The sequence below is a fragment of the Saccopteryx bilineata genome, chromosome 6 (genome assembly GCF_036850765.1).
Source record: "Saccopteryx bilineata isolate mSacBil1 chromosome 6, mSacBil1_pri_phased_curated, whole genome shotgun sequence".
Classification (NCBI taxonomy): domain Eukaryota; kingdom Metazoa; phylum Chordata; class Mammalia; order Chiroptera; family Emballonuridae; genus Saccopteryx; species Saccopteryx bilineata.
In genome coordinates this window covers 102,116,317-102,128,337 of record NC_089495.1, presented here as the reverse complement: position 1 = coordinate 102,128,337, position 12,021 = coordinate 102,116,317, and the positions used below count along the sequence as shown (strand labels likewise).

Below are 12,021 nucleotides of genomic sequence, written 5' to 3'. Positions count from 1 at the left end.
ATCCCAACAGGAATAATTTGGGAATGTGGGTGGGGATGGGCCTTAACTGGAATGGGCTCAGGAGTGAAGGGAGACCTGGAAATAGAGATGGCATTTATCAACAACTCTTTTGAGTAATCTGAGGAGGTGAACAATGAAATGAGGCAGTGACTGGGTGGGGCTCTGAGATCATGGGAGAGTGTTTTGTTTTGTTTTTAAACTATTTTTATTGAATTTATTGGGATGACACTGGTTGATAAAATTATATAGGTTTTAGGTGTACAATTCTATAACACATCATCTGTATATTATATTGTGTGTTCACCACCCCAAGTCAAGAAGGGAGAGTTTTCTTAAGCTGGGCACGTCTGATACCGATGGAAATGACTCAGCAGAGGAGGGAGAGATGGGACAGAATGGAGATGACAGAGTAGTAAAGTCCTTGGAAAGATATATGTGGGTAGGTTCCTGAGCATGTACAATCAACGTACAACTGATTGACTAATGATTAAACAGAGAGCACTTCCCTTATTATAAATGAGGAATTACACTTATATATTTATTTTAAAGAGAATGGGTACAGATATAGGGAGACTTGAAGACTTGGTTTGGGGAGAGAAAAAGACTTAATGATGTCTCTGTTCTTGCTGAAGTATGAGGAGATTGTCAGCTGAGAGTAAGTTGTCAGGTGGAAAGATAAGCTGTTGAGTACAATTCAGAAGTGAAATGCAGTAGAATTACTAGGTGAAGCTAGAGTTCATGAATTTCATGTACAAACAATGTACCCTATTACTTCTCCATCTCCCTTCAAACCTACCATCTCAAACACCTGTTGTGTTATTTCCCCCAAGTTTGCAGACCCAGGTACGACAGATAGTTGACTTATCTGGTTTGCGTTTTTCCAGTCAAGTATGATTGAGGGAAAGAGGGGAGGGAGAGAGGTGAAGGTGTTTATAGAGGAAAGACTATTAGAATGGACCATGGTATCTAAGCTTGACAGTGAATAAAGGTGGGAGCTAATGGTGAGAATAGTGGGAAACAATGGTTTGGAAAATTGTAGTGAGGTGTTTGTGCAAAGAGCATGGAATGATAGAAGGTTCTGTCCAAGAGAAGGATCTGTCATGTTATATTTTGCAGGGAGGACATTTGTTAATGACAGTCAGGTTTGTGGTGTGACTCTAGGTGGGTGGCTCAGGCAAAGTGAAGAGCTATTGAGATAAGAAAATCAGGAAATAGCCTGGGGCTGGAAGGGTAGAAAGAGACAGAGCACAGCTGTGTTGGTGATTGTAGTCAAGATAAGGAGGAAGGTCTGAAACAGTGATAGGTGGTTGACCAGAAGGCTGGGAGATGACCCGAGCAAAGAGGGGAAGAAGCTGGTACATACTGATGTCAGGAATGCTACAGGAACAGACTTTTTTTGCAAGCAATGGAGAGATGAGTAATGGTCTGGAAGTAGCATAGGGGGCAAAGAGGATGTCTGTGTCACCCGTAGGCACTGAGGACTTGGTGTAATGTGGAAATAAAACAGCTCCTTTTAGGAGACTCAAGGGAAAAGCCCTGTCTTCAAGAGAAAGTCCTAGTTTCAGGTAATGCAGAGCTGAAGAAAATTTGTTTCTTTTTCTTTTGAAATAATTTTCTGCTTAGAGAAAAGTTGCTAAATAGTACAGCTTTTTTTTCCAGTAAACTCTTCACCTAGCTGCTCCCAATGTTAATATCTTATATAACCACAGTACAATTATAAGAGCCAGGAAATTATCATTGATAAAATACAGTACACTACAGGCTTTATTAGAATTTCACTAGCATCTACCCCAGGGTCCTTTCTCTATTTCAGGATCCAATTCTGGAATGCATAATGCATTTAGCTGTCATGACTCCTTGGTCTCCACCAATTTATGACAGTACCTTATTTTCCCCTTATCTTTTGTGACCTTGGCACTTTCAGTGGGTAATGGTTAGTTACTTTGTAGAATGTCCCTCAAATTTGGGTTTGTCTGATGTGTTCTCATGATTGGATTGAGGTTTTAAGTTTCAGAATACCAAGAAGTGATGCATGTCCTCAGTGCATCAATCAGAGGGAGCATGACATTAATGTCTTTACTGCTGGTGATGATAACTTTGTTTATTAGGTTAAAGTATTCTCTACTGTAAAGTTATTGTGTTTTCCCCTTTGCAATTGATACATTATAATTGGGGGAGATACTTTAAGACTATTATTATTCTAATATCCCGTTATCCTCAAACTTCTCCCCACAGATTTTAACATACATAGGATCTTGCCTGCAACAATTTTTATCTTAGTGTTTGCCTAATTGAAATGATTTTGTGTTTGAAGAAGATTTTCTGAAATGAGGTTGAGAGGTGGAATTGTTGGTTGATCTCATATCAAGAGTTTGCTGCTGGTGTGGGAGCATTTGGGAGGGTCACTGAGGTGTGTGAGCTATGGAGTTGCAAATGCATAAGGCAGGATCAGGAGGCTGAGTGATGGTGGGTGAGGTGGGCCACTTGAAAGTGACTGAGGCAAACAGAAATGTGTGAGACAGGCTGGGACTAATACTCAGAAGAGGCAGCTGTAGTTCTGAACTGTCCTTTCACAGAGTTAATTTTTAGCAAGAATATAAATTTGTATAGAGCAGCTTGGCACTGTCATGCATAATTTAAATGCATATATATTTATAAGTACATATACTAGAAAACAATTCTACTTGTAGATCTATATCTTAGAGAATTACTCATGCATGTGCACAAAGATGTATATACCAGGATACTCATTGGAAACAATATAACTCTCCATCACTAAGAGTGGTTAAATATATTATTTTTATCCATATTTTGGAATGCTATGCAGCTGCCAAAGGAATAAAGTAGCTATACAGTAATAGGGAACAATCTCAAGGATATTGTTAAATTTAAAATAAAGCAGTTTTGCAGAACAAAATATTATGGTATTTCAGTTACAAAAATAATCTCTATTAGGGTAAGAAAGGCTATGGTTAAAAAAAGCAGACATTGGATTTTAAGTAACTTAAAGAGCAAGAAGTTATAGCTTTCCTATGGAATGGTCCAAGAATACTGTTTGAGCCAGCAGGCTGGCTCTCTCTCCTCCTCAGGCAGCAACTCAAAGTGGGGCTCTACCAAGGTTATCAAGTAATTTCCAAGCTCACTTTGGGTGCTGTTATCAGACAGAAGGAGAAAAGAGCATAAAGAATCATGTGGGCCTGACCAGGAGGTGGCGCAGTGGATGGAGTGTCAGACTGGGATGCGGAAGGACCCAGGTTCGAGACCCCGAGGTCGCCACCTTGAGTGCAGACTCATCTGGTTTGAGCAAAGCTCACCAACTTGGACCCAAGGTCGCTGGCTCAAGCAAGGGGTTGCTCCGTCTGCTGAAGGCCCATGGTCAAGGCACATATGAGAAAGCAATCAATGAACAACTAAGGTGTTGCAACGTGCAATGAAAAACTAATGATTTATGCTTCTCATCTCTCTCCATTTCTGTCTGTCTGTCCCTGTCTATCCCTCTCTCTGACTCACTCTTTGTCTCTGTAAAAAATAAATAAAATAAATAAATAAAAAACTTAAAAAAAATCATGTGGGAGCCCTGCTCGATTGGCTCAGTGGTAGAGTGTTGGCCAGCCTATAGATGAACCAGGTTTGATTCCTGGTCAGGGCACACAGGAGAAGTGACCATCTGCTTCTCTACCCCTCCCTTTCCCCTATCCCTCTCTCTCTTTCTCTCTCTCTTTCCCTCCCACAGCCATGGCTCGATTGATTTGAGCATGTTGGCCCTGGAGACTGAAGGAGGCCTCATGGAGCCTCCACCTCAGGTACTAAAAATAGCTTGATTGCAAGCATGGCCCCAGATGGGCAGAGCATCTGCCCCAGATGGGGGTTGCTGGATGGATCCCTATCAGGGTGCATGAAGGAGTCTGTCTCTCTAGTTCCCCTCCTGTCACTTGGAAAAAGAAGGGAAAAAAAGAATCATTGGGAAGTTACTGGTGTGTCACATCAGGCTTGACTCCTACTTTTGCTTACATTCCATTAGCCAGAACATAGATAGGAGGCCACACATCATTGCAAGGGAGGCTGGGAAATGTAGTGTAGCTACATGTTCAGAAGTTGAAAAACACATTTTGGAGAACAGCTGGCAGTCCCTGCCTTACCTTAATTATTGTCCTCAATCCAAAGTAAACCACTGTTCATCATTCTAAATAGATATTTGTTAGTTAATAGAAGACAAGTCATGGCATTTGCCTCTGGAAAAGGAGTTAGGTGGAGAGGGAAATTAAGCAGGATTTTTACTTTTTATTCTTTCTGTTTTTCTATTTTCTATTTTCTTAAATTATGTTTTGTATTACTTTGTAATTAAAAATTAAAGCAGCAGAGACCAGTTAACGAGAGGAAAGAATCGTTTAAAGTATGTGGGGTAGTTTGGTTGCTATGATTAAGTACAAAATCTAGCTCTTCTGATGTTACAGCCTCACATTCGGGCTTTGTTTCATGTCTCTCATTCTTAAAGTCTTTTAAATGGAACCTGTGTATCTATTACAGTACATTTTCTTTCCCTTTGCTTCTTTTTTTTTTTTTTTTTTTGCATTTTTCTGAAGCTGGAAACAGGGAGAGACAGTCAGACAGACTCCCGCATGCACCCGACCGGGATCCACCCAGCACGCCCACCATGGGGTGACGCTCTGCCCACCAGGGAGCGATGCTCTGCCCATCCTGGGCGTCGCCATGTTGCGACCAGAGCCACTCTAGTGCCTGGGGCAGAGGCCACAGAGCCATCCCCAGCGCCCGGGCCATCCTTGCTCCAATGGAGCCTTGGCTGCAGGAGGGGAAGAGAGAGACAGAGAGGAAGGCACGGCGGAGGGGTGGAGAAGCAAATGGGCGCTTCTCCTGTGTGCCCTGGCTGGGAATCGAACCAGGGTCCTCCGCATGCTAGGCTGACGCTCTACCGCTGAGCCAACCGGCCAGGGCTCCCTTTGCTTCTTAACTGGGCTCTGTGTGTTCTTATCGGTGTGCAGAGGTCTTTGGTTCACACCTGGTTATACAAAACTCAGGCAAAGTAATACCTATTTAGACTATTCTATAACACATATTTTTAAGCACAAAGCAGAGGAAATATTTGTTGCCTGCATGAACCTATGTGTGAGTGGAAGGAGGGTTACTTGCTCACACAGACCTCATGGTGGCAAAGTTCAGGTTTGTGAAGCTTTGCAAAATACAGGGAGAATGTATTGTTCGATAGTACTTACACAGAAGGTTCCGAAGACACACAGAGGCTTTGTTTTGAAATGTGTTATCTAATAAGAATTATTCCTAAGTCAGAATAATGGGGATCAGAGATACCTCTGTGTATTAAATATCCCCATGTACTGTTGTAGTAGTTCACTAGATCACCAGAGGTGCTTTAAGAAACACAGATTCCCAGATCCCACTTCAGACACATCGAATTAGAAAGTCCAAGTCTTGAGTCCAGTAATTTCTAGGAAGTGCCACAGATGATTCTCAATGTGCCTGCTCACACAGGTCTTCCTACTGGCATTTGGGAAATTATTTGTCTATGGAACCCAGAATGGTGTCTGCCTAGCCCTCCTAGTAAACGCAAGTATTGGTGAGATTGAACAGCTTTTCACATGGTTACTGCTCATGAGAAGCAGTCCGATGTGATGACCAACAGCATGGCCTCTGGAGCCAGGCCGCCTGGGTCTGGTTCTGGCTTTGACATTTAATTTACTAGCCATATTGCATGACTTTGAGCATTATAATAGGACTCTCACAAGGTTGTCATGAAGTTAACATGTATCATGTGATTAAAACAGGGCTTGACACAAAAGAACTACATAAGTCCTAAGCTATTGTTGTTGTTTTTATTATTACTAGTTATTGGGATTCTTCCTCTGTGAAGGACATGTCAACCTTTTGCCCACTTTTCTATTGGGTTGTCGTTTTCTAATTGATTTATTGGATCTTTATATATTTTTTACATTGATCCTTCCATTATTTTTCTTCAGTTATGAGTATTTTTGTCAGTTATCTTTTCATCTTATAGTGTCTCACCATTTATTTTCATGTATATATATAACCATAAACTATAAAATGCTATACTTTTATGTTTGATATAAATATGAAATATGATTTACTTTCTCTCTCTTGCTATTAGCTGATATACACAAACCAGTAAAACAGCTTTTACTGAAACCCCTCTTCAAGACTAGAAACCAATCTTGCTTGTAATTTTTTTTAATGAATATAAAAGAATATATAATTAGGACACACACACACCTGGACAGGCAGAAATAAAATCACCTGGTAACAGTCAGGTGGCCTTTGGGGCCATGGATGACCTATTTGTTTATTTGTTGGGGTTTTTTATTGTTTGTTTATTTGTTTTTGGCCAGCACAGCATTTGGCTGACAGTGTTTCAATTAATTGCCAACTTATTTCACAAGAATAGTTGTTAGCATTTTTATTATACATACAGAAACTAGGACACCTGGAAATGCTGGCCTGTGTCCCCGTGGGGCAGTGAAGGCCTGGAGCTGAGTAGCAGGTGACCCCTTTTTTAGGGAAGATCATGTTCTGGTTTGTCAAAGTCCTATCTGATCCCTCTGGTCTCAGCCACAGTGACCTGAGTGGTGGTTGTCCTTAATCACTGAGCCGGAGCTCCTTTGCCCTCACCCCGGGCTCCCTTCACTCACTTGCACCCCCTGCCTGCACCCTGCAGACATGCAAGTCTTTTGAGATGAGAGAAGGTAAAGCTGCCCTCTCTACTCCCAGCAAGACAAAAAATACCAGGGTTTATAGCTGCTATTTTTTTCATTGAGAGTACCTTCCTAAGTATGACTGTTTAGCTTTACAATCTGTAGCTGAAACTTTTTATTAGAATGTTCCTATAAGCCCTATCGTGGTGCCAAGTTGGCAGACATGGTAGCCAGGTAGAGAAAGGTGCTCAGCCCTGGAGTGGGATGAGTGGCAGGTGCCTGACTCATAAGCCGCTAAAGGTCTAAGTGAAGTTTTGATTCTTTCTCAAATGCTAAAATCCTAGTGTTCTTTTCTAACTATAAAAACATAGCCTTATAGGAACTGTGTTTTGCAATTCTGTGCTATTCTAATGAGCCAACAGACACACATTTCACTGTCTGTGGCCTTTTCTGTATTTTTTGTTTTTTCAAAAGGTCAGATTTTGTTTTTTTATTGATAAATCTTCCATTTAATGATTTTAAATATGCCATCATACCAAATAGAACAAGTCACATTCTTTTCTTCCTTGACTTTCTCACAAGGCAGCTTCTCTTCCCAAATGCCTACCTGTTTTCAAACTAGACATGATTAACATTATTATTCACTGGGACTAGTGCAGTTAGTGGTACTGGGATACATTCCTTACTCTGGGCCTAGTTAGCGCTTAGATATGACAAGAGGACAGCGCAAGGGTGACCATCTCCTCCCTTCTCCCACCGTCCCCTCGCCCCACAGAGGTTCTGGAATAGCAAAGACCTTGATGAATTAGTGAGATTTCTTTTTTCCACTCTTCCTCCACAAATCTTAGCCTCCTCTTATATTCTTTTGGAATTGATCACCTACATTGAGAAATTGTGCTCTTGTGTATATTACTCTATGTTGTATTATTTGAGTAGGAAAGTTGCTATAATAAACAGACCTCAAAATATGTAATAGCTTGAATACTATATATTTTTTTCTTGCTCATTTAAGACATGGGTGAAGAGGCTTAAGAGGAGGCCCCCTCCATTCAGATATTTGGGCTGCAAAACCAATATAGTCTTTCCCATCTTCAATAGATGACTTTCAAGTTTGTGCTGGGGGTTGCTTCCTTTCCAGGCAGCAGGAGAATAAACTATGGAGGTGCATGCATGGGAAGTTTATCATCAGTTAATTTAGCTAATAAAGTCCTGGAAGTGGTGGTCTATGTCACTTCATCTCACAGTCCAACACTCAACCACATGACCCTATACTACTAGTAGGAAAATCCTAGTTAACTTGGTAAGTTGGAACTTGTTTTGTTTGTATAGTTAATCACTTGGGAGTAATCCACATTCTTTATAGGCACTTACTCACATTCCTGTGACAGATCTGTGGCCTTGTCATTATGATTTAATCTTGTTGCACAAGTGGGGCAGTGACATGGGCAGAAGCACCAGGCTGGTGGTCAGCTTCCTGGCCAGCTTTGTGCTGGAATTGTCAGGTAACAAGCAACCATCAGAATGCAATGCGGGACTGCCATTCAACTTGTCTGAAGTTCCTTCCTTCCTTGCTTGTCATGATGCTTCTTTTTTACTGCTTTTGTCTCAGCTTACGCTCAGCTGAGGATATTCAGAAATCTTATCGAAACCTCTAGCAGCTTTCTTCTCTTTATACTTTTGACTGATGACTTCATAAAGCTCCAGACACTGGGGCAGCTTCCAGGCTCAGCAACTTCATTAGTCTCCTTGTCTATTCTTGGCAAGATAAACAACCCTAGACAAATGGAAAGGCTGCTTGTGTCCACCACCGAAGCGTTGTGCTTCTAAGGGTTATGTACATCATTGAACTTTTAGCTCTTCCTTTCCCCGCTCATGCTTCTGACCTTGTTCAAATGTCATGTTCTACTTAAGCAATTATTTGAAGTGATGTTGGTACTTCTCTTTATTTTCTATTCCTTGTTTTGATTTCGCCTTGGTGGATATCATTTGTTTTTACCAGGCCATTTGTGTTTCCTTTGATGCCTGTGCCCAAAATGCTTGATGAGTTGGATCTCAGAACGAGACCTGACCTCTCGGGGAAAGCAGAAGGATACCAGAAGGAGGGAAGCAGAGGAGGAGCAGGCTGCAGGGTCTGGTGCAGTATCAGTCAGGCCTCGACGAGGCGTTTGGTTGTGACTGTGGAATACAGGGGTATCCAGTCCCACGGCTTATATGGGGAAAGGATGAAGGAATGTAAATAAATCAGTGGTAGGTAGAATGGGGCCGTTAGGGAAGTAAGGGGCAGGAAACAATTCCGGTGTTCTATTGGCATGCATGAGAGGTGAAATTGGGGTGATGGTTTGTGCTTTTAAGGAAAAAAAACAAAGAACCTCTTATTAACTCTGAGGACATGCTTTGGCCAATCTTTTGGGTCAGAAATGCAGACCAGAACCACAGTACTTCCTACAAATAAAGTGTGTATGTGTGTGTGTGTGTGTGTGTGTGTCTGGAAGCAGAGGGTCCATTTTTGCTTTCAGAATTTCAAAGGGGTCTATGATCCAAAATGGCTAGAAGTTACCGGATTAGAGGGTCTGTGTATCCTGAAAATAGTCAAAACCAGGAAGGAAATGAAATGAGCAGGAGAGAGAAGGTGAAGGGCCCAATTCAAATCCAGTGCGGAATGAGGTGTGGGGGATTAATGTTGTATCTGTAGGGAAGGCTGAGTGTCAAGCTTTAAATATTCAGATAGGAAATTAGGGCCCCATATTGTGGAATCCAGGAGAGCATTTATCTTCATGTCAAAGTACGTGAAGTAGAAAAATGAAATCACAACTTCACATTCCACAAACCTAGACTTAAATTTTTCAAACTGATATTCTTCAAGAATGCAGTTTTATAATAGCACTTTATTTTAGTTTTCTATTCCACTCAAACTAACCTTTTGTTTGACCTAAGATATTTTTAGGCATCACCCATATAAGCCTAGACTAGTATCCAAAGGCACAATAAATAATTATATTTCTATTTTTACGAAGGCCCTAACACCTATTTGTGTTCCTGCTAGCAAAACTGCCGAGTTCTTGAGCAGACTGGAGACAGAGTTGCCAAACAGAAGTACCTGTCAAATTGCTTGCCATGACGTACAATCTTCAACTTGGGTAAGTGGAATGCCATGCAGGGCGCTATCTGGCATTTTTGAAAGAAGTTCAGTGAATGAAGATTAGGGTGTAGAGTGACCAACATAGAATATTATTGGAACTAAAAGCAGATGCCTAATCTGAAACTTCAGTTGTGGCTTTGGCTATAAAACAATGCTTGTATTTGTTACCTATGTTGTTGGCACCTGGACTAAATAAACATCCTCAGAAAAGCCCTTATCTCACCCAGTCACCCATATATCCATCCCTCAAATTTTTGTTTTGTTTGCTTACATAAGGTCTACTGAGTGCATACAATTTCTGCCTGGAGGGACCTTCGTCAAGTGAAGGAGAAAACCATGGAACTAAAGTAGTGAGTGCAGAGCATATGGTAATTAGAAAGCTGAAATTGAAACGACGAGTCTATAGAGTGAAGAGAGACATTCCAGGTGTCAAATTAAGACACAGAAGCAAGAATTAAGGTGTCATGTCATGGAAAAGCATGGCTTGCATTTGGAAGCAGAGTTTGGTGTGGCTGCAGGGTACGGGAGAGGCAGTGCTGTGGTCTGGAAGGTAGAGCAGTGGTCTGGAGCCACGAGGAGAGTTCTTAGTAGTGGCATTCTGGGTGGGGTGGTTCGCTGGGTGGGATGATTCTTCGATACTACAGGAAGTTTTGCACTCCTGACCTCTGAGCACAAAATGCTAGGAGAATCTTCCAGACAATGAGACATCCAGAAATGCCCCACAGAGGGAGCTGGTAGAATTGGTGGAGCACCACTGCTGAAATCTGTATGTCACAGTGGAGAACTTGGACCTCGTGTTCTGAGGGCTGAAGGTAATGAAAAGTTTTAAATGGGGAAGGTTCAAGGTCAGATTTGTGCCTTAGCTGGATGGCAGTGGGAACGGTGTGAAGGATGGCTGTAAGGGCGTGGCGGGGCAGAGAGGCCTCTAAGACCTTCCTGTGTAAGGCCAGGTGGGGAATGATGGAGACTGGAAGGAGGAGGCAGGGGAGAGGAAGGAGATGAGTGTGAAACTGGCAGGGCTTGGTTATTGACCAGCTCACTGGGGATAACAAATGTAACTAAATGTACATTAAAAGTAAATGTAATTAAGGATGAGTCTGGGAAAGGGTTGTAGTTCAAAGAAAAAAATGGGTGTTAAGTTTTAAAAAGTCAGCATTTCCAGGATTTGGGCAGGTAAACAGTAAGTTGTTAGAGAAATCTGGATTTCATTGTTTTCCATGCACCCCCTTTCTCATTAGTAACCACACTTTTATAACATCAGGAAGACATATGACACTCCTTAGGAAAAGGTCATTTTACTCTTACTTACGAACCTTTAAGTCAGGGGTCGGGAACCTATGGCTCGCGAGCCAGATGTGGATCTTTTGATGGCTGCATCTGGCTTGCAGACAAATCTTTAATAAAAAAAATAACGTTAAAAATATAAAACATTCTCATGTATTACAATCCATTCATTTCTTACCACTCATGTTCATGTTTGTGGGTGGCTGGAGCCAATCACAGCTGTCCTCCAGGACAACACCAAATTTTTATTGGATAATGCCTATACATGGGTCGTTGTATGGCTCTCACGGAATTACATTTTAAAATTTGTGGCATTGTGCTTGCTTCGGCAGCACATATACTAAAAATTGGAATGATACAGAGAAGATTAGCATGGCCCCTGCGCAAGGATGACACGCAAATTCGTGAAGCATTCCATATTTTTGTAGAGTACCCGAAACCACGAGGAGGAGTTGCAGTGTTCTCTCCTGAGCGTGAAGCCGGCTCTTGGTGCTGCTTCTGCAACTGCCTTTTGCCATAGATGATCGTTCTTCTCTTCCTTTGGGAGAGTAAGAGGGAGAGAATGCAGTCTGAATGGAAAAAAAAAGGAAAAAAAAGGAAAAAATAAAAAATAAAAAATGTGGCGTTCATGGCTCTCTCAGCCAAAAAGGTTCCCAACCCCTGCCTTAAGTGTTTCTTTTTTTCCCCTACTGCTAATGTAATATTCCAAAGTCTGAATTTGCTAGTGTGGGCTCCTCAAGTCATGTGAAATCCATCATCTCCCATCATTGCTCTGGAAGAAAGGCTTAAGAAGCTGTAAGTAATAGAGTTAAATCATGTGTAGGGACAGTCTTTGACATCAGCCCAGCTACCCTGGGGCAGTGATGGGGGAGGGAAAACAGGAGGTGGATAGCCTTATCAACTTCCTGTTTGGCTGCC

General features: G+C 41.8%; 1 protein-coding gene and 1 pseudogene across 1 annotated transcript in view; both read left to right on the top strand.

Moving 5' to 3' along the window:
- The window catches only part of EPSTI1 (epithelial stromal interaction 1), a 109,960-nt gene that overhangs the window by 55,110 nt on the left and 42,829 nt on the right, over positions 1-12,021 (top strand). The window contains exon 7 of the mRNA XM_066234924.1: positions 9,724-9,817. Coding sequence (XP_066091021.1) covers positions 9,724-9,817 — 94 coding nt within the window. The remainder of the gene's footprint in view (positions 1-9,723; positions 9,818-12,021) is intronic.
- Positions 11,493-11,681, top strand: LOC136309680 (small nucleolar RNA U3; annotated as a pseudogene).